Below are 26,591 nucleotides of genomic sequence, written 5' to 3' on the forward strand. Positions count from 1 at the left end.
TCCACAAAGAATAAAGGAAATTGAATCCAAGAAGACTTTATTTCTCTATATATATATATATATACCCAAAAGCTATCTCAATATTGGTCTCGGCAAGAGATGAAAATGGAGTTAAACATTATAAAAAAAAAAAGGTTTCAAATTCTTAGTTCAAAATTTACACAAGACTCCTCAATCAGAAACAAAAAAATAATTGTCAAATTTAAATTTCACTTTTAATCCTAAAAGAAATAGGAAATGAAATATCAAAGATTCTTTCTCACTGCTTCAAGAAGAGCTGCTTCTTTCAAAGTATTAGCAGAATCAGTGTTCATGTTGAGTTTGGCTAATGCCACAGACTGCAAGTAGAAGGCGGTTGGCCAATCAGGGAACACTCCCTGTGCATGCATACCATCGAGAAGGGCTTTTTCTGGCTCATCGCAGAATAGATAGCTTAGACTACGCCTCGCGTAAACACTTGGGTATACCATTGACCTTTCCTCAACAAACTGTGGATAGAAAACAGAAACAAAGTTAAAAATAAATATTCTAGTAGTATGCTTGATAAGGCAGAGAATGTTAACTACCTGAGAATAACAGGCGATGGCGGTTTTGAAGTCTTCCTCTACGAAGGCCCGATCACCGTGTCTTCGAACATCTTGAAGTTCTCTCACCTCTTGTATCCATTCTTCGAAAGATAACTTAGCTCATGAACAAATACAAGTAAAGTAAGATGTTTGATGCCAAACTAGTTGTAGAATCATGTTTAGGTTGATGAGTTTGGTTACCTCGATGACATCCTTGTCATCCTCATATCCTGCCAACACCAAGATTTTATGAATAGATTCGAGGTCTATTCTCGAACAAGCCTCTCCTAGTGGCGAAAGATGACTTGACGATGATGCCTCCTTCTCGTCGGTTGCCATTTCAATAACTTCATGTGATGGAGCCTAGAAGCAAGAAGATCGACTCTAACATGAATGCGAGAAAAAAAAGAAAAAAAGAATGAAGTTATGGATACAATGAGCTCCTTACTTCTGTTCTAGTTTGCAAGGTTTCAAGTGTTGCAACAATCTCTTTTGTGTTGGGACTCTCGTGATCCTCGTACTGCAAACATTGAGAGGCGAGTTTGTAAACTACGGTAGCTTCATCTATGGAGAACTTCCCCTTCAGGTATGGATCCATCAACTTAAAAACATTCTTTCGATGTATCATCTCAGGAGCCTAGAAGCATAAGATTAACAACTACTTAGTCAAGGCATATATATGTGGCTTGTCTTGCAAGAAATTGACAATGCTATATAAGCCTTATGATTACAATCACAAAGTCAAGATGAATCATGAATGGTTGATCCAAAACCCTAACAAAGCAAATAGAGGACTTGAGCATATTCACTTACATGGCTTGGAGGAATTTGCTTTCCACTTAGAAGATTCACAAGGAGAGTACCAAATCTATATATCACATTTTCAGGGTTCACACTTCCTACAATGAGAAAATAAACATCACATTAATTATGTTAATAAATCTGAAGAGAGAAATACTAATTAATTACCTGTTGTTATTTGATCATTATTGATCTCCTTCATCAAGCCGAAACAAGAAAGACATGCATCACCATCCTTCAACATCCATTACAACAATAGAAAAACATTTTAGAGACCACACGAGAAGGCATATGCATGAAAATATTTCGTCTTTATATACCTCATCAAACAAAACCTTGTAAGCACTTAAGTTACTGTACGATGCAAAGCCTGAGGTGTTGCAATAATCCAGAGATTCCGCTACACAATAGGCTACTCTTAACCTAGTAGACCAATCCATGGTTTGATTTTTCCCTGGGATCCAAAACAAAACAAAAATGCTAGAAAGTTCTGATTCAATTGGGTTTCTACAAGCATATACATTGATAGAAACCATCAATAGCACCATCATGTCATATAAACCAACAATGAAACAACCTCTCTATCCTCAGATCCACGAACCCTAAAATGTGAAAATAAAATAATATATGAAGAGAATAAATCATACGCTGGAATAAACGCTTAGCAAGAGTATCATTTGGCATCAAATCTGCAACAAGAAACCTTTTATCTCCATCACAGCAATATCCAATCAAATTTACGAGTCTCTTGTGTCTTAACTTCCCTACTCTTTGTGCCTCTTCCTATCAAAACCCATCAAATAAGATCAATAACTGTCACAAAAAATGATAAGCATTTTCAGACAAATAAAGGGTACGTACCACAAAGAGTTTAGGATCAGACCAAGCCATGTTATTAAATCTCTTGACAGAGATGAAACCACCGTTTTGCAAACGGCCCTTAAAGACAACATCGGAGGTTTGATCTGAAACGATGTTTTCGGGACAAAAATGATTGGTTGCTGTCTTGAGATCGGAGAAAGAGAATTTTATCAATGGTGGATCTTCTCCTCCTCCGTTTCTAGGTTCAGAAGAAGCATCGGTCGTGTGGTCTTGAACAGGATCTACTGTTGAAGATAATGAGTAACAACAACCCATGAGATTCTTCAGCGAGCAAAAGAGGAGTGTCAAAAGTTTTCCTTATTGTTTATTTGATTCCTTGTTTTGTCTTTTGTGTCGTTTGACTATGAGGGTTAAGTGTCTCTTTGTTGTCAAGAGAAAGAGTCTAATATTTTAGCATTATGATTTATGACAATTATTCTCGTGCCAAATATAGAGGACCTTTCTTTTTTGTCACTCAAGGGTTTCTTAATTCTTATTTTTACTAGATGAGTATCCGTGTTATGCGCGCTTTTTTGGTTTTTAAAAGTTTGCGGATTTTTATTTAAAATCTTTTCATTAGGTTTCTATGTGGTTTTCATATTTTGAATATATTTCGACCAACTCTTAATTTACTAGAATTTTATTATTAGCGATGAGATGCATATATCTTTGCTAATTTCTTTGTTGCCTATTTGAGATGTCTATGAATGTGTGTAGAATTGCAACTAAGACTTTGAAAGTCAATTGAAATGTAGTAAGAAATAGAATATGAATAAATGTTTTGGCTATCAAAATTTTTAACAAATACGGTAATGTTATAAATGTAAAAGAATGAAAAAGTTATTTCTTATTCTTAAAAAATGTTATAAGGTAATGTTATAAATAAATAAATAAAAAAAATTAGAGTCAAGACTTAACTTTATGATTCAAAATTTAGGTTTTAGAGTTTACGATTATATATTTATAAATTATATGTAATTTTCTTAATTTTGGTATAATATTGCCTTTTAAGAATCTTTTTTTTAATATGTCTGTATAAATAACATAGAATCACATGCTCTTTTGTGTTCTATCGATTAGCTAAAGAACCCTTTCCTGATAATGTTCAATTTGTATCTCATTTCTTTGTTCCAAAGTACCTTGTACACATCTTCTATGAGGATCACAAAATTCATTCTAATAAACTAAGCAGTTGGTAGAAAAAAATCAGTAAGTTCCCAAAATTTAATTTCGACCAATCGAATGGTGAAATGCTCATATGTTATATGTACTCATTTAAGTATTTTCTACATCTTTTGACCAAATGGTTATCCTAGTGTTTTTTCTTTCATCACTTGTGTTGGTCAACTCTGATCTATTTTGAATCGATAATATTTTCCATGTCATAACTTTCATGGTAGTTCTTCTTATGTTAATTTATTTCATTTATTCTGTTTGAAGCATATTATGGTTGATAATTATTTTGTGTTTTACTTTATTACACAATGACCACAAGTAATTTTCTTTTTTTGGTAAAGGTTATTAAGTAACTTGTTTTACATGCTTTAATTTTATTTTCCGTCCATACGCTTACATTTTTAATAATAATTAGTTCATACTTTTTTTTTTAATCAGTAACTCATGATTTACTCTTTTTATAAAGAAATTATCTTAAAATTTTCGAATATGTAATTCCCCTAATAATACAACGGCTATTTATATACAGTAACTTTATTTCCTAATAATTCATACGTGCAAAATGTTTACTCACTTTCCTGCATCTAGCCTTGACAAAAAGAATTAACTTCTAGTCAAAAACTAATTAAAACGGTTACTATGTTTCCTATATATATAGTCAATGTTTTAGAAATCTTTGATATTTTTCAATGTTTGATTAATTTAAAAGTGTTCCCATATATATCCAAAATTTATTAATTTTCTAATTATAAATTTTTCCTAATTTACTAAGAAGTATATGAAAATGATGGAGTCAAACTATATTAATGTTTCCTAGATTATAATGATCCAATATCTCTTTGCAATTTTTTTTGTATTAATTAACCAAATCTTTTGCTGAGCATAAACACTATACTCTAAATGTATCTACTAAAAATGTTATTGTGTATTTAATCGAATCATACTTTTTCATTGAATCATACTTTTCACATTATACTCTTAACATACAACAGTATTACAATAGTCTAGTGCTTATGCTACACAATAGGCTACTCGCAACCGCATTACCCATTCCATAGTTTGATTTCTGTGAATAGGGTTGCGAGTAGCCTATTGTATAGCCGAAGCATTGGACTATTGTAATACTGTTGTATGTTAAAAAGTATAACGTGGAAGTATAATTCAAACTATTCATTGTTGTTGCATATTCTCAAGATCATTTCATGCCTACGAATATTCTGCCTCCTTGTGATGTAGGATATATTAACTCTTATAACATGTATAGTCTAATGCAAAAATTTGTAGCTATACTGAAAAACATTTTTTGGTTGCAAAATGTAATTGAGTCCATTGTTAGTAACTTACTATGCATGATAGAAGTGTCAATTAATATTAGTAGTCTAGATTTTTGCCCGAAAACAATAATCGAAAGTGCGTAGAATAAAAAGAAAGAAAAGAAAATATAACAGAATCAAACAATTGGCTATAGAATTGAAGTTCCTAGTATAAAAGACAAATAAAAGAATGTAAATATCCCTCGTACATGAACTCTTCGAGGTGTGCCACAAAGGCTAGTCAATCCAACGAGGCTAATGTCATCTTTATTAGCTCTGCCTCTGCGCAATTCGTATGGTAACGATAATAGAACTCTTGATGTTCCAACATATAAAGACATTTCTCAAACTAGTGTCTCCAAGGCAATCGATATATTCGGTTCGGTTCGGTTCGTTTTGAGGTAGTTTTCAATTTTGTTTTGGTTTTAGTTGTGTTTATTCCTTCAGTAGATTAGGTTGACGTGGAGATAGTGGCTTGAGGAATCAACGATCCAAGAAGACAAGTGTTTTGGTTATCCTTTGGATCAACGAACTCTTGTATTTATCGTAGCTTGAGCTACACCAGTAACTTGCATTATGTGTGGCAAATTATTTTACATTTCTATCCAACCATGGGTATTTAACTAACCATCCAGTTCTTCAATAGGGCAAGCACCTTCCTCCGTTAACCGAGCATTGACCCATCTCTTTATCCAATGTCTCCGCGGAGCAGTTAGTGCCCATGCTGGGGAAGATGATGTGTTAACTTCCCAGTGCATTAAATACCAGTCATATATGAATCTGGTCTGGTACTCCGGTCTATAGACCACGCAGAGCTGAGTTATGGCTGATCATGCAACCATGGCCAAGCATAAAGTAGTTGTCTTAAGCCTCACAACTCTATGATGATTTTTTTGGTCATGCGATACTTTCCTCCACGGTTTTCCATTAGTCTTCTTCATCTGTTTCCCGAGAGCCGCATTCATCGTCTTCAGCACGATGCAAGAGATCTACATAAGCTTTCATAGATTCCTCTGTAAATCTCTCCATAGCTTCAAATATACGTTGAAGACTACCCTGTAAACTCCCGTTACTAGTGTCGCTTTGGTAGACAATGTTATCCTCGCCCGGACCCACCAGAATCATTTTCATTTCCAATTCTTGAATCTCTTTCTGTATTCTCAGTTCCTCTCGGTCCATATTCCTTGGATCACCATGCCCCATCATCCTCTCCCGGGTTGCTAACCTATCTTGTTCCCAAAGATGAAGCACACTCGTTGTGAAACGGCGTATAGCCTCGATAACTTCCTTTTCTGATATTCGATCCAGAGCTTGTTCCCACTGGTTACAGATCACAAAAATCAATGGAGCCCCAATACGACTAGGAGAAAAAGGAACGATTCCATCAGGAGTTTCCTCAGGTTCATAGAAAAGACACTTCATAAGCCAACTATTCAGCTCTCGTACAAAACCCTTTTGCGCACTAACCCAACTCGAGAATCCCACAATCCAATTTATAAGATCAAGCCCAAGCGTCCTTGTAACCTCGAGATGATTGTCACCAAGGTTTTTGCTAGCTCTAATGGGGCCTAAACCTCTGGCTTCCTTAACAGCCTCACACTGACTTTGATGGCACTCGAGCATATATTTCCACATTTTGCTAAGCCTGAAAGAGGGGGTTAGCATCTAATGAGAACTCACCAAAAAGCAATCATAGTTAAATACCGATTGCACTTCAACTTCGTCCAGCTTACCCTTGGATCAATTCATTGAGTTGCAGCCATAGCTCTTCGTCTCTTATCTTGTTAATTGTAATTGATATTTTGTCAACAACTTGAATCGCAACCCTTATCTTTGAGGACATACTTCTAACTAATTTTCGTGTTGAATCTACTTTTTGATCCTCGGCACCTCTTTCATCCATACGCTTCAGCTTCCTCAACTTTTTCTCGTGGTTTACACGCAGTTTTTCCTCAGCCTACATGCACAAACTCTAGTTCAAACCGGAAAACAGAATAAGAGAGCTAACAAAAGAGATCACATCTCAGTATCCAAAGAGAGTGTTTATGCATCAACATACCTTGACTTCGTCATAAAGCTTCTTCTCCCAAAGGTGGAGCTTGTGCAATGTCGAAGAAAGATTACGAGACCTTAAAGCAAGCTCAGCCTCAATGTCTGCATAAGTAGGAGCAGCCACTGAAGAAGAGGCTTCAGCTTTAGCTTTCTTGGAGGGTGATGATTGAGCTGACGAAACCACAGACGGTGATGGGTTAACCTCATGCAGCTTCTTGGACGAAACTGCTCCAATACAGACACAGTCCATTTTTCACAGATTAAGAATGGTTCCAACACAACATGCTGACAATAGTAGCATTGAGACAAAACCATAACATATATTCAATTGATTTTCTACAAAGAAGCAAACTTTCTGCAACAGAATCACAAAATGAAATAAGAGATGTAGCAAATGATGATGAAAGCTACCATGTTTGCGACCATAAGGATGCTTGCCCACTTCAAGCATCACTGCAATCTCATTTCCTGACTCTGCAGCTCTCAAGAACTGAACTTCTATCTCTTTCGCAACCTCAGGCACCCTACGCCGAACATCGCCACCACCACGTGCGACCGCAGCATTACTCTTCCGCACCTCATCCCCACCTCCACCATCCTCAACAACTTTCTTCTCCACAACATAAACCTCATGCTCCATTTCTTCTTTCTCAACTAACACACTTGGCCTCGTCTGATACAAAGAAGCCTGACCTTCTCCTCCTCCTCCTCCTCCGCTAGTGCTAGCACCGGAGTTACCTAACGGCTCTTCCACAGAAGCTGCAGCCACAAATTTCTGTTTCCCATGTACTTCCTTCACAACCTCATCATCATCCTCCAAATCCGGAACACCCAATTCCTCTCTTAACTCTCTCGAATCACGACTAGGAGTGTACGGAGTATAATACGTATCAAAAGGGTTTAAGAAATCCCAAACCTTTTCCCTCGGTGGCGATGGTGGCGCCGGAGGCAATCTCGAATTCAGATATGGATGGTAATACTCAGAGGTTGATGATGATTCACCGAAATAAACTCTCTGAGGACTCGAAGGTCTCTGCTCATAAACCACAGAAGGAGGCATAGAACTCTTCTTCATATAATTCATATGCAAATACGATTTCGAATTCGAGTCATCGTCTAAATGATGATGCAGAGGAGACGAATGCAACGAATCAATATCATCATCATCGTCAGAATCCGAATCGAAATCGAGATGACCCGACCCAGGATCCATATTGGGTTTAGCTTTCTTGGGTGAATCCGAATCGTCGTCGTCGTTACGGTCGTGGTGGTTGATGAATTGGTGAAGAGAGTGAGCGATTGCTTTAAGGGATTGTGTGTAGGATACGTGAGCTTCGGATAAAGCGTAACGTTGATGAATCGCTGCTTCAAGGAAGCTACAACGGTCACGACAAAGCGCCACCGCTGGAAGATCGTCGAGCTTTGAGGTTGAACAACCCATCAAAATCAAAAAGTTTTGAAATTTCTTCAGATTCGAAGAATCAGAAGAAGGTTCGTCGAGAAATTAAAAAGTTGAGCTTTTTAAGTGGAAAGGATGAGACTTTGAATAGTTTAAGGTGATAGGAATGAGAAAAGTAAAAGCTTTAAACTTTAAAGTGACGAAGAAAAGAGAAAAGAGGAATCTTTGCCAAAATTTTCAATCTTTTTGTGTAAATTAAAAGTTTTTCAATCATTTTGTGTAAATAACTAATTTTTCGGTTTCAAAAGATAATTAACTTAATCTTTTGGATTTAAGGAGAGGATTAAGAAATTTGGGTAATTCATGCAGGGAATATGTGTATGTTTTGAAATTGACTTTGAATTTTATTTTATTGGTTATACACTCGATTTAGTATTTAATTACTGTAACGCCGTCTTAGACCAATTCATTGAAGTTGATTCTTATTTTGATTTTGGTCGTTGGACAATAAAAAATCTTTAATTATGGTTGTAACGTAAACAACTAAACATGAATTAATTTTATAAGAAGTTATGTCACAATATTGATTTGATTGTATGTAGAGTCAAACTTTTTTTCTTCTCTTTAACGGCTAAAGCATTAAAACTGATTCGTGGATATAATGCTCATTTGATGTTTTGGATTTTGATAAGGAAAATGAATAGAATAGTGAAATAGACAACCGAAATTAGTTGTTTTGGATTTACGATGTTTTATTAGTTTAACTAGATTATATACTCGCGCGTTGCGCAAAATTTTAGTTTAATTTTTTTTTCCTGCAAACTGTTATACTTTATTAAGTAATGAAAGAGTCTTTACAAACCAATCGTTTAAGCCACAAAGGCTGATCTACAGAACTAGAAAAGAAATCACCATGGAAACAACTGAACTTTGCTAGATTATGAGCGACACCAGACCCTTGGCATCTGTCCGATTAAAGCCCTTAGGTTTTGTTTTCGTGGATTGGCGGTTGAAGAGAAGAAGGTTAACAGAGGCCGCTTTAGAACAGAACTCGGCCGGGAGAGCAATTGGTTCATCATCGATACCCAAATCGAGATCTTGCACAGATTTTCTCAGAAAGTCACTCATGTTAATCGATTGAGATGGAAAGGGGTTAGGAGGAAATGGTTGAAAAAAAACGAAGGAAGAAAATAGTTCTTATATTGGTGTATCCATGGCGGTTTGGGTAGACGGTTGACTCCCGAAAAGATGGGAGAGAGGCAACTGCCATTAACTAATAGCATAAAGTAACCGCCATTGAAGACAGAGAAGAGAAAAAGGAGATCTTCGCCGGTCGGACAACAACTCCGGTGGAGAAAAGCGAAAAGGTACAAAAGGAGGCGATCATCGCCTTTAGAATCACCCTCAGAGAGAGACGACACCATTATTTGAATTTTTTTTCAATGCGAATTTCTGAATAATTTGAATTTTAAAATATTTTACTTTACTCATTTTCATTATAATTCCATAATAATAAATATTTTCACACTTTTTACTTTAATTTTTCTTGTTATGTTCTATGATTCACTCGTCGTCTCCGACATCTACTTTCTTTTCACCTTATATTCTTTTCATCTTATATTGGCTCACATATTATATACTCGACTATGAATTAGTTCTCAAAATAGATCATATATATTTTTTCATTCATATCTTTCAATACCCATATTTTTTTATAAATTACATGATCTTTTTATTAAAGTGAACATTAGAAAATCTCGGGAGATATTTGTCATATACTTTCTTTGACCATGTTTGGTGCATGTAAAATTGCTTTATAAACTACAAATCTCATACATGGACTCATTCATATTCACAAACATCAGATTTCAACATCAAATTTTGCACTTTATCTTGACCGTTTGAAAAATACAAAAAAAACAAATTCGCATAAATAATTTGACGTATATTATGATTCTTTATAATATTCTTAATGTTGATTTTCGTAACGTAACTTACGAATCATATAAATCATTCTGATTTTAAAATACATTTTTAATCCTTAATTATTATTTCTAATTAAAAACTTTTCAATATACCATTACTATTCTAATTTCCAAATAGCATTCGCAAATATTATTATTACACAGTTTCTTATTCGCTTGGATTATTTTATTTTTATTTGTAATGTTTCGGATAGTTTTTGTTTTATTTCAAATCATCTTAAATTTTTTGATCTATGTGAAAATGTCATAAACATTGATTAATATTTAGTTTTTGTTTTTTAGGTATTCATTTGATTTTAAAGAAAAACACCACATTTTAATTTAGAAAACCCTGATAATATAGAAATTTTTATTAATGTAACTATTTATACTATTATATTATAATTATAAATAATAATATGTACTTAGTCCTTCTTATTTTTAATCGGTATCATGAATTGATAATTTAACATTAAAAATTATTTTAAAAAATTTTAAATGTGTATTTTTCATAAATGAATTACTTTTTATTTTTAGTAAAAACCTTTAAATTTAATATATTTTAAGTCTTATTTTTCTTTATTCTACTAAATAATTGTAATTCTTAAAAATGATTGTTTTATCATTAAATATATGATAAGGTTCTTTTTTATATCTCTAGTCATTTAGGAATATTTACTCATTATATTTTAAGATACAATTATCTAATTTTATGTTTATCCAATCTCTAATCAAAAGTTTCATATTTTGTATTATAAATTTATTTATTTTTAACTTTTTTTAATATTTAAGTTATTATATTGTAAATTATTGTTTTTTTAATAAAATATAATAATATAAATTACAAAATGTGTGAATTAATTATAGTTTTAATGTTTTTGTTTTAATAAATAAAATATGTGGAGCCCACATAAAATTAAAATATGATGATTTGGATGATGATGTGGATACTCTAGATGGAGAGACAACTCTCCCATTATATATATAGATTCCATCATTGATGATATCTCCAACTATTTTAGTATTTTGTTATGATTTTAGACCTTTTAGTTGGATTTAAAATGTTGAATCACTTTATTATTATTGTTAGACTTTATATATTTATTAAATATAGTATGCTTACTTTTAATTTTATATTTCTAAAAACTATATAATCTTTATGAATATTAAATATATTAAATAAATTTTAATCAATTGAACCGTGGTTGGACCCGGTTGACCCAACAACCTTTAAAGAATTTTAATTCCATTACTCTAAAAGTTTTACAAGAAAATTCATCTTTTTTTGGTAGATTTTTATAAGGCTCGTGAGATACAAATCGATTCTAAAGTCTACAGTTATGGAATTTGGCGGAAAGTTTCTAGCGTCCTCGAGATATTAACGTAGATTGAGATTGAGATTGGCAGGACTGATTTTAATTTCACTTGGGAAACCAACCAGGACATAAGTTCCAGCAATCTTCAAGAGAGACATGTAAGGATCAAACGCGTGATCACCAGATGCTGTATCAATGATAAAGTCTAGAGATTTCGCTAGTGCCTGCAAGTAAAAATGTAGATTCACAAGTTAAGTTTCTGGTTCCATTCCTGACGATCACAAAGATATTAAAACTTATTTTACTACCTTCATCTGAGCATGGTCAGACGAGATAACAAAATTCTCAGCTCCCAGCAGATTCAAAGCTTCCTCTTTCTTGGAAATGCTGGTGCTAAAAACCGTAACACTAAGTCCAAAAGCCTTGCCAAATTTAACTGCCATGTGCCCAAGACCACCTAGCCCAATCACCCCAAGAGATTTACCAGGTTGATTCATATTGTGATGCATCATAGGCGCAAAAACCGTGATTCCAGCACAGAGTAATGGTGCAGCTGATTCCAAGGGATAGTCCACAGGTATCTTGTAGCAGTACCTATTGTAATCAATAATTAAAACACAGGAAAAAAACTAGTACTCAGAAATCATTTGCTTCCCTTCTATACTTAAAAACTCATTCACAAGTTTCAAAAGTATGAAATGGAAAGAGAGGAAAGCAGATACTAACCTCTCATGAACAACAATGTGGCTGGAGTAGCCTCCTTTAGTAACAGAGCCATCATGATCGATACCATTGAAAGTAAAAACTCCTTTTGCACAATTAACTGCTTGTCCGTCGTTACAATATTCACACTCCCTGCAGGAGTTAACATACGTTCTAACACCAACATGGTCTCCAACTTTGAATCGTTGAACATTAGGAGATATCATGGTAAGATTGCATTTAACTAAAACATATACGTATAACTAGGTTTGAGAATTCAGTTATTTCGGTTTGCATCATTTTATGCAGTTTTTTGGGTGGTTTGGGTTTCAAAATATTTGCCAAATTTAACCAATTTTTCTTTTTTCAATTCGGTTCTCAGGTAATTTAGTTACTTTTTTACCGAATTGTACTACTATGTTTGGTTTTCTTGTTAAAAACAGGTAAATTCAGGTTGGTTTGGTTAATTCATAATTTTTGAAATAACAGTTCCATTCGGCTAAACCAAACCAATAACCGAACCCTAATTTCAAATTTGCCGATTGAACCAAACCGAATGGTATTTGAATACCAAATTTTTTTGTTGTGGTTTGGTTCGGTTTGTATATTAGGTTTATGTAGCAAACCGAACCAAAGCACAAATTTTTTGTTGTGGTTTGGTTTATGATCTTGTTTTGTAAAAAAAAATGTGATGGTGGAGGCTGCACAAATAATCTACTTAACATTTTTGAAGTACAAATTTGCTCATTTCCAATCGGGTCGGGTAATTAGTAGGATTTTGACCCGGATTTTTTTTTGACCCGACTCAATGGCCAATCACATCTCTCGGATTCTTTTAAATGAGACTTGCCAAAAAGAAATTCAAGTAATTCGAGTCAATATTCGCTAAGATACTTTCCTAATCTAACAAATCCTAACAATGGAATCTCTTCCACAAATTTTGACTATAATTATGTATAATCTCTTTTGGTAAGATTTTTTCTACAAAAAGAAACGACAATAATTACATCATTAATTATACGATTATAACAACTAAACATGGAATCCTAACAATATACCTTAATTTCGACGATTTTTATATATATCTCTTTTGGTAAATCAAATTATATGAAAATCAAATTTGTTCCTATAAAAATGGTAAGAGATATTTCGACTTTGAACTGCAAAATGTGACATATACATTACCTACTTTTTCGTTTACAATAATATTTAGCATTATCTAGAGAATATGCCTGATATAGTTGGCATTAATATTAATTTGCGAGATTTTCAAGATTTTGAACTTGATCACCAAGATTTTCTCGCTTTACAATCAAACCTAACCCTAAACATCTACAACATCTATAAATAACATGTCAACACATGAAAAAAAAAACCATCGCATCAGAAACATTTTACCTTTTACATTGACGATGAAAGCTTTTTAATATCTCCATGGTTGGAGACGGCTTTACAAAATTGCATGACGAGTCCAAGTTAAGATCCTGCATCATGGCAATACACAGCCAAAAATGGTGAGATTCTAAACTCAAATATTATTGTTAGTTTCCAAATTCATTTTTTTTTCTACAGATTTGTAGATAACAAAAAAACATGCTTGGCAACGATAGAGTCTAGCTCCGATCTGTTGGATGAAAGAGTGGCAATAAAAAGGAAACACATAAATGGTTTTGTTTCAATCCTTCTATGTAAGGCATTTGGCTGCGTTTTAGTACTAAATTACACTATTGTATACATTCCTCTTCATAAAATATATATATATATATATATATATATATATATATATATAATTATTGTGTTTCTTCTGGAAAGCTTTGTTTAAGTATTAGTTGGATTTGGATTTGAGATAATCTATGTTTATAAATTGTTTTCAACAAGAAATTTTATGTGTGTAGGCAATGAAGAATTAATATGACAAGATACTATCTTCCCCTAGCCTACATCTATACTCTTACCCAATAGAGAGATAAATGAATGAATAAGATTTTAATGAAAGACTTATCTGTTTGTACTCCATTGTATGAAAATGTTCTTTAAGAATAGAATCCTCCTTTCAACTTAGCCTCCCTCTTCAATCGGATCAACTCATTATCTAGACATTGAAAAACCAAGCATATAATATAAGAACATCCATGAACAACACAACAGTCATCTTAGTTAGCAAAGCCAACACAAGTGTGTTCCTTTTACCTTCTCAGCATACTCTCTCTCATACTGCTCAGCTCTCTTGAAGATGAGCTTGCGGGTCTCAACACTCTTCTTCTTAGCAGCTACAGCTTCATCTTTGTTGACCAATGTCCATTCCACTTGCCTCTTGATCATTTTTAGCACAGACTCTTGGAACTACTACCTTAAATTCAGCCATTTCTCTTACATACATACCATTCCACAAAAATAAGCTATACTAATCAAAACAAACAAATAAAAAAAAACCTTTGAGAAATTGAACAGATTTTTAATCATAGAGACTCAACCAACGTAGGAACATCTTGGAAAAATTGAACAGATTATGACAATGTTTAAAACCAAACAACAATATGAAAAGGAGAAATAATAGAAGATCGGTAACTCAACGCAACGATACCATAGCTATAATCAAAATTGAACTATCTACAATAGAACTGGAACAATTGGATTTATCGATCTCACAAACATCATAACAAGCAAATTATAATGAATCAAAGAAAGTTTACGATTAGAAACGAAACTAAACGAGGAAGATCAAAGAAAGAAGCTTACTTGAGAGGAAGAAGAAGAAGTCTTAGAGATCAATTACCAATTCTCAATCTGACCACATCAATTCTTAATGGTAATCGCATCGGTTCAGTTCAATTCGTCATATCCTCCGGTCGGATTACAAAACAATTAATGACACAATCAATAAAAATCCGATTTAATATTAAGAAAATAATTCTTGGACGTGTATTATACTTCTTCCGTTTCAAAATATAAGGCGTTTTGGAGAAACTTTTTTGTTTCAAAATATAAGTCGTTTTCAAGTTTCTATGCAAATTATATATTATTTTAATATTTTATGATTATTTTTATTATGCAGTCTCTTTTATGATTGGCTGAACTTTTAAAAAGTAGATTTTCTTAATCGACGTGTTTTTAGCTAAAACGCCTTATATTTTGAAACAGAGGGAGTATAATTTTGACGATATAATATTTTCATGTAACTAATTCCATATTTACTTTCAATTTTATTTATTTAGTATTTAATTCTAGCCAATTATCTAATTAACACAAACTTTTTAATGTTATTAGCATTCTAATATATAGTGTTCTTCTATTTTAAATAGATCACACATACATCATATATTAACAACATTAGAAATATTTACTTTATCAAACGTTTAAAGTATTTATAATATTTAAATTCTGTAAAACATTTATAATATTAATAGTATTTGAGTTCTATAAAAACTAAAAATTAAATATTATGGGAACCATTTGTAAGAAAACTTTAAATTGACTCGAATTATGTCTCTAAAAAAAATATTTTTTAAAAAATAAATAATAAAATGATGTTTAATTTCACCGGACGGAGTTATATGGTGGGACGGGTTACGATCGATATTAATACGGGACGGTGTACCACGGGTGAAATACTAGAATTAACAAATAAATACAAGTATACAATCATAAACACTAAACAAAACAAACAATATTAACAAAACAACTACAATTTAAAATTAAAACTTTTTAGTTACAAAAAAATCAATCCGCGGTATACCACGGGTAAAATCTAACTTTATTACAAACCAAATACAAACAATCATAAGATTATAAACAAAAAAAATTTTAATCTAATATATATAGCACAAATAATCAAATTATAAAAAAAAAAACACAAACAAAAAAATATTTAACCCGCGGTATACCGCGGGTCATATCCTAGTTATTTATGTATAATGATTCGGTTTAGAAATTTTTTCTTTAACATCCACTTCTACTATGATTATATCCTATATACTATTAAAAACATAGCAATGTCCTTTGTAAAATATTATTTAGAAATGCCATTAGAAATAAAAATTTAAAGACCAAATTAATTCAGCTCATTAAGGATAATTAAGTCAAATACTAATTTTAATTTCATTAAATTTAAAACAAAAATACATTATTAATTTTTTTAAAAGGAATAACCAATCAAATTGAACATATCAGATTTGAAATCTAATTTACCATATTAATTTGTTATTAATCATTATATATCACCTCTAATCTTTATATGATTGTATTTTTGTGAAACAAATAAATCATCATATCCATATAATAATATAAAGTATATTTTTTATGTATATGCCATGATTTGAATTTCTAAAAACAAATATAAATTGTTCAATCTATTAAGACAACATTATAAAGAGTCAAAAATTCAGACTTGAAGACTTGAGTCATATATTTCTCTTAAACAAAAATAAATTCAACAAAAATTTCGACTGAATAACGGGTCGGAATTTAAATATTTATATTCAATTTCATACATTTCTTTTTTAAAAATGTATAGTTTTATATATTACAATAAAATTTTAAAATATTTTAATTTGGAACATTTAAAAGTAAATTTTGAATTCATATTTTTGAAGAATATGATAAATATTTAATAGATCAAAAAACTAAAAACTATAAATACTCTAATTTGATTTTATAAACAAATATATTTAAAATATTTATAGGAGACGTCAGGTTAAAGAGTTATGATCTTTATAATAGATGGCAGGTACGATAACATGGTTTAAATAAGGTTTGACTTTGACACCTCTAAATATTTGAAAATTTGATTCTACAAGTAAATTTGAAAATAACGAATGATGGATTGTGCAGGCAAATTTATTATTTGGATTCTAAAATGAAAATATTGTCTCTACGCACATGTTGAAATTGGTATTATTATATACCAAAGATATGTTCATAATATATTCAATTATGCAAGTAATTGCTTAATTATGTAATTAGTTCAAACAAATCTCTATTTTAATAACCAAAGAATTACAAATTAAAAAAAAAATAACTTCCTAAATTAACTCAAAATATAGCTAATTTCCTTAATTAACTCAAAATAATTTACATTTTAGATACGGCTCATTTATGATATTTCGATTTTGATCAAACCGTATTACAGTAAAACCTCAATAAATTAATAATGTTGGGACCGTAAAATTTTATTAATTTACCTAGGTATTAATTTATCGATAATAATTAATATAAGAGATTTTCCTAATTTCGTAACTATTTAAATTTTCTAGAAATATATAAGATTTCTTTCATTATATAAAATATCTTTGTATAACAGATTACAAGTAAAAAAAAATTATCATATTTATAAAACAACACCAAAAGTTTTTGATACAGTAAAAATATTAAAATTAAATTCAAATAAGAACTAATGCGACTTTAAGCAAAAAAAAAAAAAAAAGCAGTACTAGAATTATATTTCATTGATAAGATAATAATTTTTCATTTCCTACTAGGCACTTGAATGGTAGACGAGTCTAAACCATCATTACCTTAATCACTTGTCATTTCTATGCTCGTTTATTTCAGTCTTCAATTGAAGAGCTAAGGACATCTCCCTCAACTCAAATAATTATTAAAAAAAAATGAAAGAGAAAGAGATAACTTTATAACTTTTGATCTACTAATTAGAATCCTTCTTTACACATGTTTTATTCTAATTAGTTCATTTTAAGTTTAAAATTAAAATTAAATATATAATTAAGCATATTAAAATATTAGTACTATTTGAATATCTAAACTAATAAAAATGCTCTTTTTTCTCACTAAAAAACTTTTATTGAATTTCACACAAAATATTACAAACATAAGCCGAATGAGAATGGATTCTCGGAACTGAGCCGGCGGAAACGAATTTCCCGAAAATTGAGCTGGTGGGATTGAAACCCTGGAACGAAAACCTAAATTAAACATTAAGACTTACAAAATCACTACTTGTGTCAAACTTCTTCTTTACGCCGATGAAATCCGAGAACAGAAGGTTCGCAAATTATCGGAGGAACTGACAAATTTCATTATAGATCTTCTGGTCTTTTTTCCTCGCTTTGTGATTTAAAGACTTCGAAAATTAAAATCTTGAAAATTGAATTAAAATTAAAATTAAAACGACTATTATTGCTTATTAGTCAATATTTATTATCATATATAAATAACTTTCTCTCGACAAAGCCGGGCAAATGCCAAATGGCCAACACTTCAATTAAGGGAACAATGTGAAACCAGACTGTTCTCATTTAATTTCCCACAAAAAGTCAAAAAGTCAAACTCAAAAAAGTCTTCTCTCGGTCAACCCTTCTTTGTCCCCATCTTCACAAATCGAAACTCTTTTTATTTCCAAAAAACCAAAACCCATCTGAGAGAACTCTCCGGCAACCTAAAAAATGGAAACTTCCCGTTTTACCCTTATCAATCTTCTCGTCTCCTTCTCCTTCTTCCTCACGCTCTCCGCCCAAATGACCGGAAACTTCAATTGCAGCGGCTCAACCTCCACGTGTCTATCTCTCGTTGGTTACTCAAGCAAGAACGCAACAACGCTGCGCAATATCCAAACCCTTTTCGCCGTCAAGAACCTCCGTTCGATCCTCGGAGCTAACAATCTCCCACTTAACACCACACGTGACCAACGCGTGAACCCGAACCAAGTCGTACGTATCCCAATCCATTGTTCTTGCTCTAACGGAACCGGTGTCTCGAACCGGGACATCGAATACACTATCAAGAAAGACGACACACTCTCTTTCGTCGCAACTGAGATTTTTGGTGGTCTCGTTACGTATCAGAAGATCAGTGAGGTTAACAAAATCCCTGACCCAAACAAAATCGAAATCGGTCAAAAGTTTTGGATCCCTTTGCCTTGTAGCTGTGATAAATTGAACGGTGAGGATGTTGTTCACTACGCACACGTGGTTAAACTAGGGAGCTCTCTCCGTGAGATCGCTGCTCAGTTTGGAACGGACAACACGACGCTGGCTCAGCTTAATGGAATCATCGGTGACTCTCAGCTTCTTGCTGATAATCCTCTCAACGTCCCTCTCAAAGGTTAAAAAACTGAAAATTTTGGATCTTTTGAGTTTGAAAGTTTGTGACTTGTAGAAGTTTTATTGGATGATGGTTTAGATAAACGAAAATTTCATTGAAAAGTCTTTGACTTTAGTAGTTTCATTGGACAAACCTAAATGGGTTTGAGTTTTTGTTACTAATTGATGATTGGGTTGAAGGAAAGTTATGAACTTTGAACTCTATTTTGCAGCTTGTAGCTCTTCTGTGAGGAACGACTCGTTGGATGCTCCTCTGCTTCTGTCTAACAACTCATACGCCTTCACTGCAAACACTTGCATCAAGTGTTCTTGTGACGCTTTAAAGAATTGGACGTAAGTGATGGATAATCTTGGAGTTGTGTTTTGTTTGTCCCATATGATAAGATTTGGTTTTTAGTTAGATTCTGATGGTTTTGGTTTTGTCTTTTGTGATCAGTTTAAGCTGTGAACCATCTCAGATTAGGCCTTCGAATTCAACATGGCCAACTTGCCCGCCTTCACGATGCGAAGGAGCAGAGAGTTTGTTTCTAGGCAACACGACTAGCAGCTCTTGCGGACCTCGTTCTTGCACATATGCTGGTTACTCCAACCAGACCATCTTCACCACACTTTCCCCAACTTGTCCAGGTTTGTTTGATCCAGGTTTCTGCTCATTTGGTTATAGTGTAGTGGCGATTTATAACTTAATAACATGGTTACTCTTTAATGAACAGATTCTGCTGGTCCTGGTAACTATGCATCAACATTCAGCTCAAGCTTCAATTTCGTGATGGTTTTGATTCAGTGTGCTCTGCTTTGTCTCTGTCTTCTCTAGTAATGTTTTGTTGTTGTGTTTATGAGTGTGAATCTAAGTACAGTCCGGATTGAAATAAAGACATTGTTTCTCACATGAAGCAGCACGTCCTTGTACAATTATTATATTGGAAACAGTTCAGCTTTTGACACATTTGTTACCAACTAAAAAATAGCAAAGCTTTGATATGAAGTTAAAGCGTAATTTTCATTATTCAAAAAGTACTGCTCTGAAACTGAGGCATTTGCACTTTGCATACTACATGAACAAAAAGAAGGAAAATTCGCAACTTTTGTAAACTAAAACAAAACAAAATAAAAAACCATGTTATTTTTCTCGAAATTTTAAATCCCAATTTGAGTTATCTCGAAAGAATGTGAAAAATTACAAGTATTTCCGGTAAGTGTGAATCATACTGACGTGTGACTGATGATTACGCAAGGGAACTTGGAATTGTCAAGTCAATCCAAATTTGCAATGACAGCATCAACGACCTCTTGAGTCGTACTGTTTCCGCCAAGATCTTCAGTCCGGCACTTTCCTTCAGAGATAACACGCTTCACAGCGGTTTCAAGGCGGTCAGCAAAAGAAGGGAACTGAAGGTGTCTAAGCATCATGGCTGATGAGAGTAGCAAAGCCACAGGGTTTGCATTCTTTTGCTCTTCCGTCGTGTCCTTCCCCACGTTTCCCGCTGATGCACCTTGCTCAAAGACTGCATACTCAGCCCCAACATTTCCTGTAGAAAATTTCATAGCATAAGCAAGAGAATCTACTTCTCTATTGTGCTTGTACATTAGATCAGAGTAAAAAAAAAATTATTATTACCTCCAGGCATGACTCCAGTGCCTCCAGCAATACCAGCAGCAGTATTTGCAACAAGATTACCATAGAGATTGGGCGTCACCTGCAAAGCAGATTCATGTAAATAAACCGAATTCATGGAATCTATAGTCCAAGCATCATCAAGTGCTGAATTTTTTTTACCATGACATCGAATTGCTCTGGTCTAGCTACAAGTTGCATACAACAGTTATCAACAATGATTTCATTGTAGGCAATGCTTGGATACTTCTTAGCAACCTCTTGACAAGATTCCAAGAACAAACCATCAGCCAGTTTCATGATGTTGGCCTTGTGCACTGCTGTAACTTTCTTCCTGTTGTTCAAGTAAGCATACTCAAATGCATACTTTGCAATACGCTCCGAACAGAACTTTGTGATCACCTAGCATAACATTAGCATCAGAGACATCTTAAAGACGATCCACCATAAAACAAGATTCACCAATGTACATCCATGAATGTAGACAAGTTCATGGACATAACAGATTAATTAACAGTGAGTAGCATTCATTATAAATCAACTTCAAGACATGATTCTATGCATCTAAACTCGATTCTAGACGCCAAGAACGCAACCTAAAGAACACAAATGGCCACAACTTTCTAACTCTCCTAAAATCACTAAGCCTAATGGATAATTTGCAGATACATATCAATCAAATCACATTTGTAACCAAAACACATTCATCAAAAAGTGAGAAAATTCACCTTAAGGCTCTCAACAACACCAGGAACAACTTCATGTTCAAGACCTGCATATTCACCTTCAGTGTTCTCTCTAATCACAACAATATCAACATTCTCATGACGCGAAGCTAAACCAGGCAAATTGAAACAGTTGACCAAAGAAGCGAAAAGATCAAGCTCCTTTCTCAGATTAACATTGAGAGAACTCACACCACCACCGACGGGAGTCTTGAGCCCACCTTTCAAACAAACTTTGTTCTTCTTAATCGATTCCAACAATCCTTCAGGTAAACTCTTCATATCTCCATGAACTTCGAACGGTTCGAAGTAAACCGGAGCGTGCATCGCTTCCATCACTTGCTCAACCGCGTTTGTTACCAACGGACCAACTCCGTCTCCGGGGATTAAAGTTACCGGTCGTGGTTTTCCGTCGCCGGGTCTGGGCATGTAAGTCACGGATCGGGTCTGAATTTTGGAACCGGTGGCGATACTACGAAGATTCTTCAGTAGTGAAATCGATTGGCGAGACATCTTCTTCTGTGATTTTGATCGGAATCAGATTCTTCAGAAGATGATCGTCAGAGGAAGAAGAAGAGTCGCGACTTTTGGAACGAATGAAGAAGAAAAGAAAAGCGTTTACTTTTAGTCTATTAACTTTTGTTATTTACATAATAGCCCCAAATATTTAACCATTATTACGTTTTGGTCCGTTTATAATTTGAATACAGTTTGAGACCAAATTGAGAAAACCATGTTTTGTTATTTACATAATAACCCCAAATTCTTAACATTGTACGTTTTAGCCAAAAATATTTAACCATTATTACGTTTTGGTCCATTTATAATCTGATTATGGAAATTGAGACCAAATTGAGAAAACCATGTTTTGTTATTTACATAATAGTCCTCAAATTCTTAACATTATACGTTTTGATCCGTATGTAATTTACTATTTGCTTATAAGACCAATTTGGAAAATTGAATTTTTGAGTTCTGTAGTTTCATGGAACAATCTCTTGTGAAGGCTTTGTTGAAGAACACTAACAATCCGAGATTAGCATGGAGAATCTTCAAGAGGATTTTCTCTTCTCCTTCAGAAGAAAGCCATGGCATTTCTTTAGCTGCGACTCCTACCATGGCTTGTATCCTGGTTCGAGCCAAAATGCACGAAGAAATCGAAGAGCTTCACAATCTTATACTCTCTTCGTCAATTCAAAAGACGAAACTTTCCTCTCTTCTCTCTGTTGTCTCAATCTTTGCGAAATCGAATCACATTGACAAAGCGTTTCCGCAGTTTCAATTCGTACGGTCGCGGTTTCCTGAGAACAAACCTGGGATTTATCTGTATAATGTGTTGCTTGAAAGTTGTATAAGGGAACGACGTGTAGAGTTCGTTTCGTGGCTGTATAAAGATATGGTTTTGTGTGGGATTTCTCCAGAGACTTATACGTTTAATCTCTTGATACGTGCTTTGTGTGATTCAAGTTGTGTTGATGCTGCTCGAGAGTTGTTCGACGAAATGCCTGAGAAAGGTTGTAAGCCAAATGAGTTTACTTTTGGGATTTTGGTTCGTGGGTATTGTAAAGCTGGTTTGACTGATAAAGGATTGGAGTTGTTGAATTCAATGGAGAGTTTTGGGGTTTTGCCTAATAAAGTTGTGTATAACACCATTGTTTCGAGTTTCTGTAGAGAAGGTAGGAATGATGATTCTGAAAAGCTGGTGGAGAAGATGCGGGAGGAAGGTTTGGTTCCTGATATTGTAACTTTCAACTCTAGGATATCAGCTCTTTGTAAAGAAGGAAAGGTTTTGGACGCGTCTAGAATTTTCAGTGATATGGAGCTAGATGAGTATCTGGGTCTTCCTCGTCCCAATAGTATAACGTATAACTTGATGTTGAAAGGTTTCTGCAAGGTAGGGTTGCTGGAGGATGCCAAGACCCTCTTTGAGTCGATTAGAGAAAATGATGATCTCGTTAGCTTGCAGAGTTACAATATTTGGCTGCAGGGTTTGGTCAGACATGGGAAGTTTATAGAGGCGGAAACAGTCCTAAAGCAAATGATTGATAAGGGAATAGGGCCAAGTATTTATTCTTACAATATCTTGATGGATGGATTGTGTAAATTGGGCATGCTATCCGATGCAAAAACTATCGTTGGTTTGATGAAAAGAAATGGTGTTTCCCCGGATGCTGTAACTTATGGCTGCCTCCTACATGGTTATTGCAGTGTTGGGAAAGTCGATGCAGCTAAAAGCTTGTTGCAGGAGATGATGAGGAATAATTGCTTACCAAATGCTTATACTTGCAATATTCTGCTCCATAGCCTTTGGAATATGGGGAGAATATCTGAAGCGGAAGAGTTGCTGCGAAAGATGAATGAAAAAGGTTATGGACTAGATACTGTCACCTGCAACATTATCGTTGACGGACTCTGTGGAAGTGGGGAATTAGATAAAGCTATTGAGATAGTTAAGGGAATGCGGGTGCATGGAAGCGCTGCTCTTGGTAACCTAGGCAATTCATATATCGGCCTGGTGGATGATAGCTTGATCGAGAATAATTGTTTGCCTGACCTGATCACGTATTCAACTTTACTTAATGGTTTGTGCAAAGCTGGAAGGTTTGCTGAAGCCAAAACATTGTTTGCCGAGATGATGGGAGAAAAACTGCAACCAGACTCTCTCGCATATAACATTTTCATCCATCATTTCTGCAAACAGGGGAAAATATCATCTGCATTTCGCGTTCTCAAAGACATGGAGAAGAAAGGTTGTCATAAGAGCCTAGAGACTTATAACTCTCTGATCCTGGGCTTAGGCATAAAAAACCAGATTTTTGAAATTCATGGACTGATGGATGAGATGAGAGAAAAAGGCATTTCACCTAATATCTGCACCTACAATACTGCAATCCAGTATCTTTGTGAGGGAGGAAAAGTTGAAGATGCAACTAACCTCCTGGATGAAATGATGCAAAAGAACATAGCCCCAAATGTATTTTCCTTCAAATATTTAATTGGAGCGTTCTGTAAGGTCCCTGATTTTGACATGGCCCAAGAAGTGTTTGAGACTGCTGTAAGTATCTGTGGACAAAAGGAAGGCCTGTACAGCTTGATGTTCAATGAGTTGCTTGCTGCAGGGCAACTATTAAAGGCTACGGAGTTGCTTGAAGCTGTTTTAGATAGAGGGTTTGAGTTGGGGACTTTTCTTTATAAAGATCTTGTTGTGAGCTTGTGTAAGAAGGATGAGCTAGAAGTAGCTAGTGGAATTTTGCATAAGATGATAGACAAAGGATATGGGTTTGACCCTGCGGCATTAATGCCTGTGATAGATGGCTTAGGAAAGATGGGAAACAAGAAAGAGGCAAATAATTTTGCTGAGAAGATGATGGAAATGGCTTCGGTTGGTGAAGTAGCAAACAAAGTCGATCCAAATGCAACGGATATACACCAGAAAAAGCATAATAAGTATAGTGGTAACAACTGGCAGAATATATTACACAGGTATGGATGACACTTTCTCCTTCTGGTTTGTCATCTTTTATTGTTTCTCCTGTTATAGGCGCCATTTCAATCGGTATTTTAAGATGCTTTTATTGGAGGTTTCGTAGTTCTTTGCTTTTTCTTTTTGAAGTTCTGGTTTCTTAAGAAAGAAAAAGATTCTAAGATTTGGAGTAAGCATCCGTGTATATGATTAGGCAGTAGAACCTTTGGGTTTCAAGTGAATTTACATTGTGAGAATCGTTTTAAATTACTTTTTGAAACCTAATGAATGTTTTCTCTATCAATCGCTATTTTGCAGAGATGACGGTAGTGGAATTGCGCTAAAGTCTCTGTCAAGGGTTAAAAAAGGATGGGGTCAAGGGGATATATCAAGCTTTCAGCCTCAGAGAGTTGACTACTTAGATTACTGGGAGGACGATGGTTAAGGATATTGCATGACTCTGTTTTCTTTCTGATGGGAAAGTTCAGATGACGGTCAAGCAAGTTTTTGAGTGCAGCTCATCAAGGATGATAGGTAAAGGTAAAAAACTAGGACTGAAAAAAAAAAAACTAACAAAAAGGACGATCAAATAGGAAAGAGAACTGTTGATGTCAGTTATTTTCTCCTAGTAACAGCCTTCTTATGTAGAGACATCTAATATTTTGGACAACAATTTTTTTTTTCTTTAAATCAATAATCAATTTGAAGTAACGTAGAGTATGACCTTACAGCACTAACTTTCTTCATCCTCCTTTGGACAATGAAAATTTGAAGTTACGTAGAGTATATAATTTTATAATTGAATAAGATTGAGTGGCATGCTCTTTTGATCATTGTCTTCATGCTCATGTATAAGATGTTAGCCTTATAGTCGCTTGTGATGTACAGCAGTATAGTTTGAGAGATCTATCTCTCTAACAAAGTTAAATGTAACCCTGTGATAAAAGTATCACGGATTTGCAATCCAATCTATTTTTAATAACCTTCATGTTCAATGGAACAATATTTTAGAGTTGGACCTTCACATTCTGTTTTCCGGTCTTTGTAGCTATGCTGGTAGAAGCAGACAAGACTACATGGCTGGACACAGATATGCTTATAAGAACGAAGTTTCCAAGGGGTATTCGAAGGAAACATTGCCTTCAGGGTGTGTGCATTGAAGTCAAAGAAAGAGATGACATTGGTGGGTAAACATAAGAGCTGCCTGCTTTAATCATGAATTTGAAGCCAACTTTGAATTTTGGGTGGGAGGAACACAATCTACATTATTGAAGAAAATGTAAGCTACTACTATTCTTGTGCTTTTCGTCTGCACTTTTTCTGGTTCTAGAACAATAGGAGTTCGTAGTGGGGATATACAAAGCGCTAATTTGTTAAAACGTGGAAGACCACAAAATGTTTAGCTAACTTAGCTCCTTTATTGAAAATTGTTTTCTTCTGAAACATAGTCATACATAAATGTTTTTCCTGTTTTTACCAGATCAGTTTTAAGTGTTTAATTTCATAATTATTATAATGAAGTGGATATTCTTGAATTCCGGCACATTATTTTCCTTGTACATCAATGCAATCATGGATTA

At 34.0% G+C, this 26,591-nt stretch overlaps 6 protein-coding genes and 1 long non-coding RNA gene across 9 annotated transcripts; 3 read left to right on the plus strand and 4 right to left on the minus strand.

Moving 5' to 3' along the window:
* Positions 1–35: 35 nt before the first annotated feature.
* LOC9322161 (probable inactive receptor-like kinase SSP) lies at positions 36–2,813 on the minus strand. Its single transcript, XM_002886049.2, has 9 exons — positions 2,229–2,813; positions 2,015–2,150; positions 1,688–1,821; positions 1,536–1,602; positions 1,380–1,465; positions 1,015–1,203; positions 768–929; positions 567–680; positions 36–488 (listed from the first exon to the last, which is right to left on the minus strand). The coding sequence occupies exons 1-9, from the start codon at positions 2,502–2,504 to the stop codon at positions 246–248; spliced, it is 1,407 nt and encodes a 468-aa protein (XP_002886095.1). The 5' UTR covers positions 2,505–2,813; the 3' UTR covers positions 36–245.
* A 2,410-nt stretch (positions 2,814–5,223) lies between these two features.
* Positions 5,224–8,341, minus strand: LOC9322163. The gene is made up of 4 exons (XM_021032525.1): positions 7,181–8,341; positions 6,777–6,994; positions 6,451–6,674; positions 5,224–6,362 (listed from the first exon to the last, which is right to left on the minus strand). Exons 1-4 carry the CDS (start codon positions 8,208–8,210, stop codon positions 5,645–5,647), a joined length of 2,190 nt encoding a protein of 729 aa, XP_020888184.1. The 5' UTR covers positions 8,211–8,341; the 3' UTR covers positions 5,224–5,644.
* Positions 8,342–11,361: 3,020 nt separating this feature from the next.
* LOC9322164 (probable cinnamyl alcohol dehydrogenase 1) lies at positions 11,362–13,732 on the minus strand. Its single transcript, XM_021030343.1, has 4 exons — positions 13,549–13,732; positions 12,175–12,303; positions 11,757–12,042; positions 11,362–11,672 (listed from the first exon to the last, which is right to left on the minus strand). The coding sequence occupies exons 1-4, from the start codon at positions 13,641–13,643 to the stop codon at positions 11,511–11,513; spliced, it is 672 nt and encodes a 223-aa protein (XP_020886002.1). The 5' UTR covers positions 13,644–13,732; the 3' UTR covers positions 11,362–11,510.
* On the plus strand, positions 13,591–14,031 carry LOC110229676. Its single transcript, XR_002333065.1, has 2 exons — positions 13,591–13,664; positions 13,723–14,031. It is a non-coding gene; the product is annotated as an uncharacterized LOC110229676 (long non-coding RNA).
* A 4,418-nt stretch (positions 14,032–18,449) lies between these two features.
* On the plus strand, positions 18,450–20,135 carry LOC9322165 (lysM domain-containing GPI-anchored protein 2). Its single transcript, XM_002883994.2, has 4 exons — positions 18,450–19,209; positions 19,421–19,541; positions 19,645–19,835; positions 19,922–20,135. The coding sequence occupies exons 1-4, from the start codon at positions 18,552–18,554 to the stop codon at positions 20,020–20,022; spliced, it is 1,071 nt and encodes a 356-aa protein (XP_002884040.1). The 5' UTR covers positions 18,450–18,551; the 3' UTR covers positions 20,023–20,135.
* Positions 20,136–20,283: 148 nt separating this feature from the next.
* LOC9320108 (isocitrate dehydrogenase [NAD] regulatory subunit 2, mitochondrial) lies at positions 20,284–22,155 on the minus strand. 2 transcript variants are annotated; one of them, XM_021031754.1, is made up of 4 exons: positions 21,552–22,155; positions 20,986–21,213; positions 20,827–20,905; positions 20,284–20,737 (listed from the first exon to the last, which is right to left on the minus strand). In XM_021031754.1, exons 1-4 carry the CDS (start codon positions 22,059–22,061, stop codon positions 20,463–20,465), a joined length of 1,092 nt encoding a protein of 363 aa, XP_020887413.1. In that variant the 5' UTR covers positions 22,062–22,155; the 3' UTR covers positions 20,284–20,462. The 2 variants fall into 2 exon arrangements, with proteins under 2 accessions (XP_020887413.1, XP_020887412.1); XM_021031753.1 differs by having other exon boundaries at positions 20,986–21,225; positions 21,552–22,154.
* Positions 22,156–22,515: 360 nt separating this feature from the next.
* LOC9322166 (pentatricopeptide repeat-containing protein At2g17140) lies at positions 22,516–26,490 on the plus strand. 2 transcript variants are annotated; one of them, XM_021031108.1, is made up of 3 exons: positions 22,516–25,031; positions 25,330–25,551; positions 26,060–26,490. In XM_021031108.1, the coding sequence occupies exons 1-2, from the start codon at positions 22,534–22,536 to the stop codon at positions 25,454–25,456; spliced, it is 2,625 nt and encodes an 874-aa protein (XP_020886767.1). In that variant the 5' UTR covers positions 22,516–22,533; the 3' UTR covers positions 25,457–25,551; positions 26,060–26,490. The 2 variants fall into 2 exon arrangements, with proteins under 2 accessions (XP_020886767.1, XP_020886769.1); XM_021031110.1 differs by having other exon boundaries at positions 25,330–25,545.
* The last annotated feature ends 101 nt before the right edge of the window (positions 26,491–26,591 follow it).

Source organism: Arabidopsis lyrata, assembly GCF_000004255.2.
Source record: "Arabidopsis lyrata subsp. lyrata unplaced genomic scaffold ARALYscaffold_3, whole genome shotgun sequence".
Classification (NCBI taxonomy): domain Eukaryota; kingdom Viridiplantae; phylum Streptophyta; class Magnoliopsida; order Brassicales; family Brassicaceae; genus Arabidopsis; species Arabidopsis lyrata.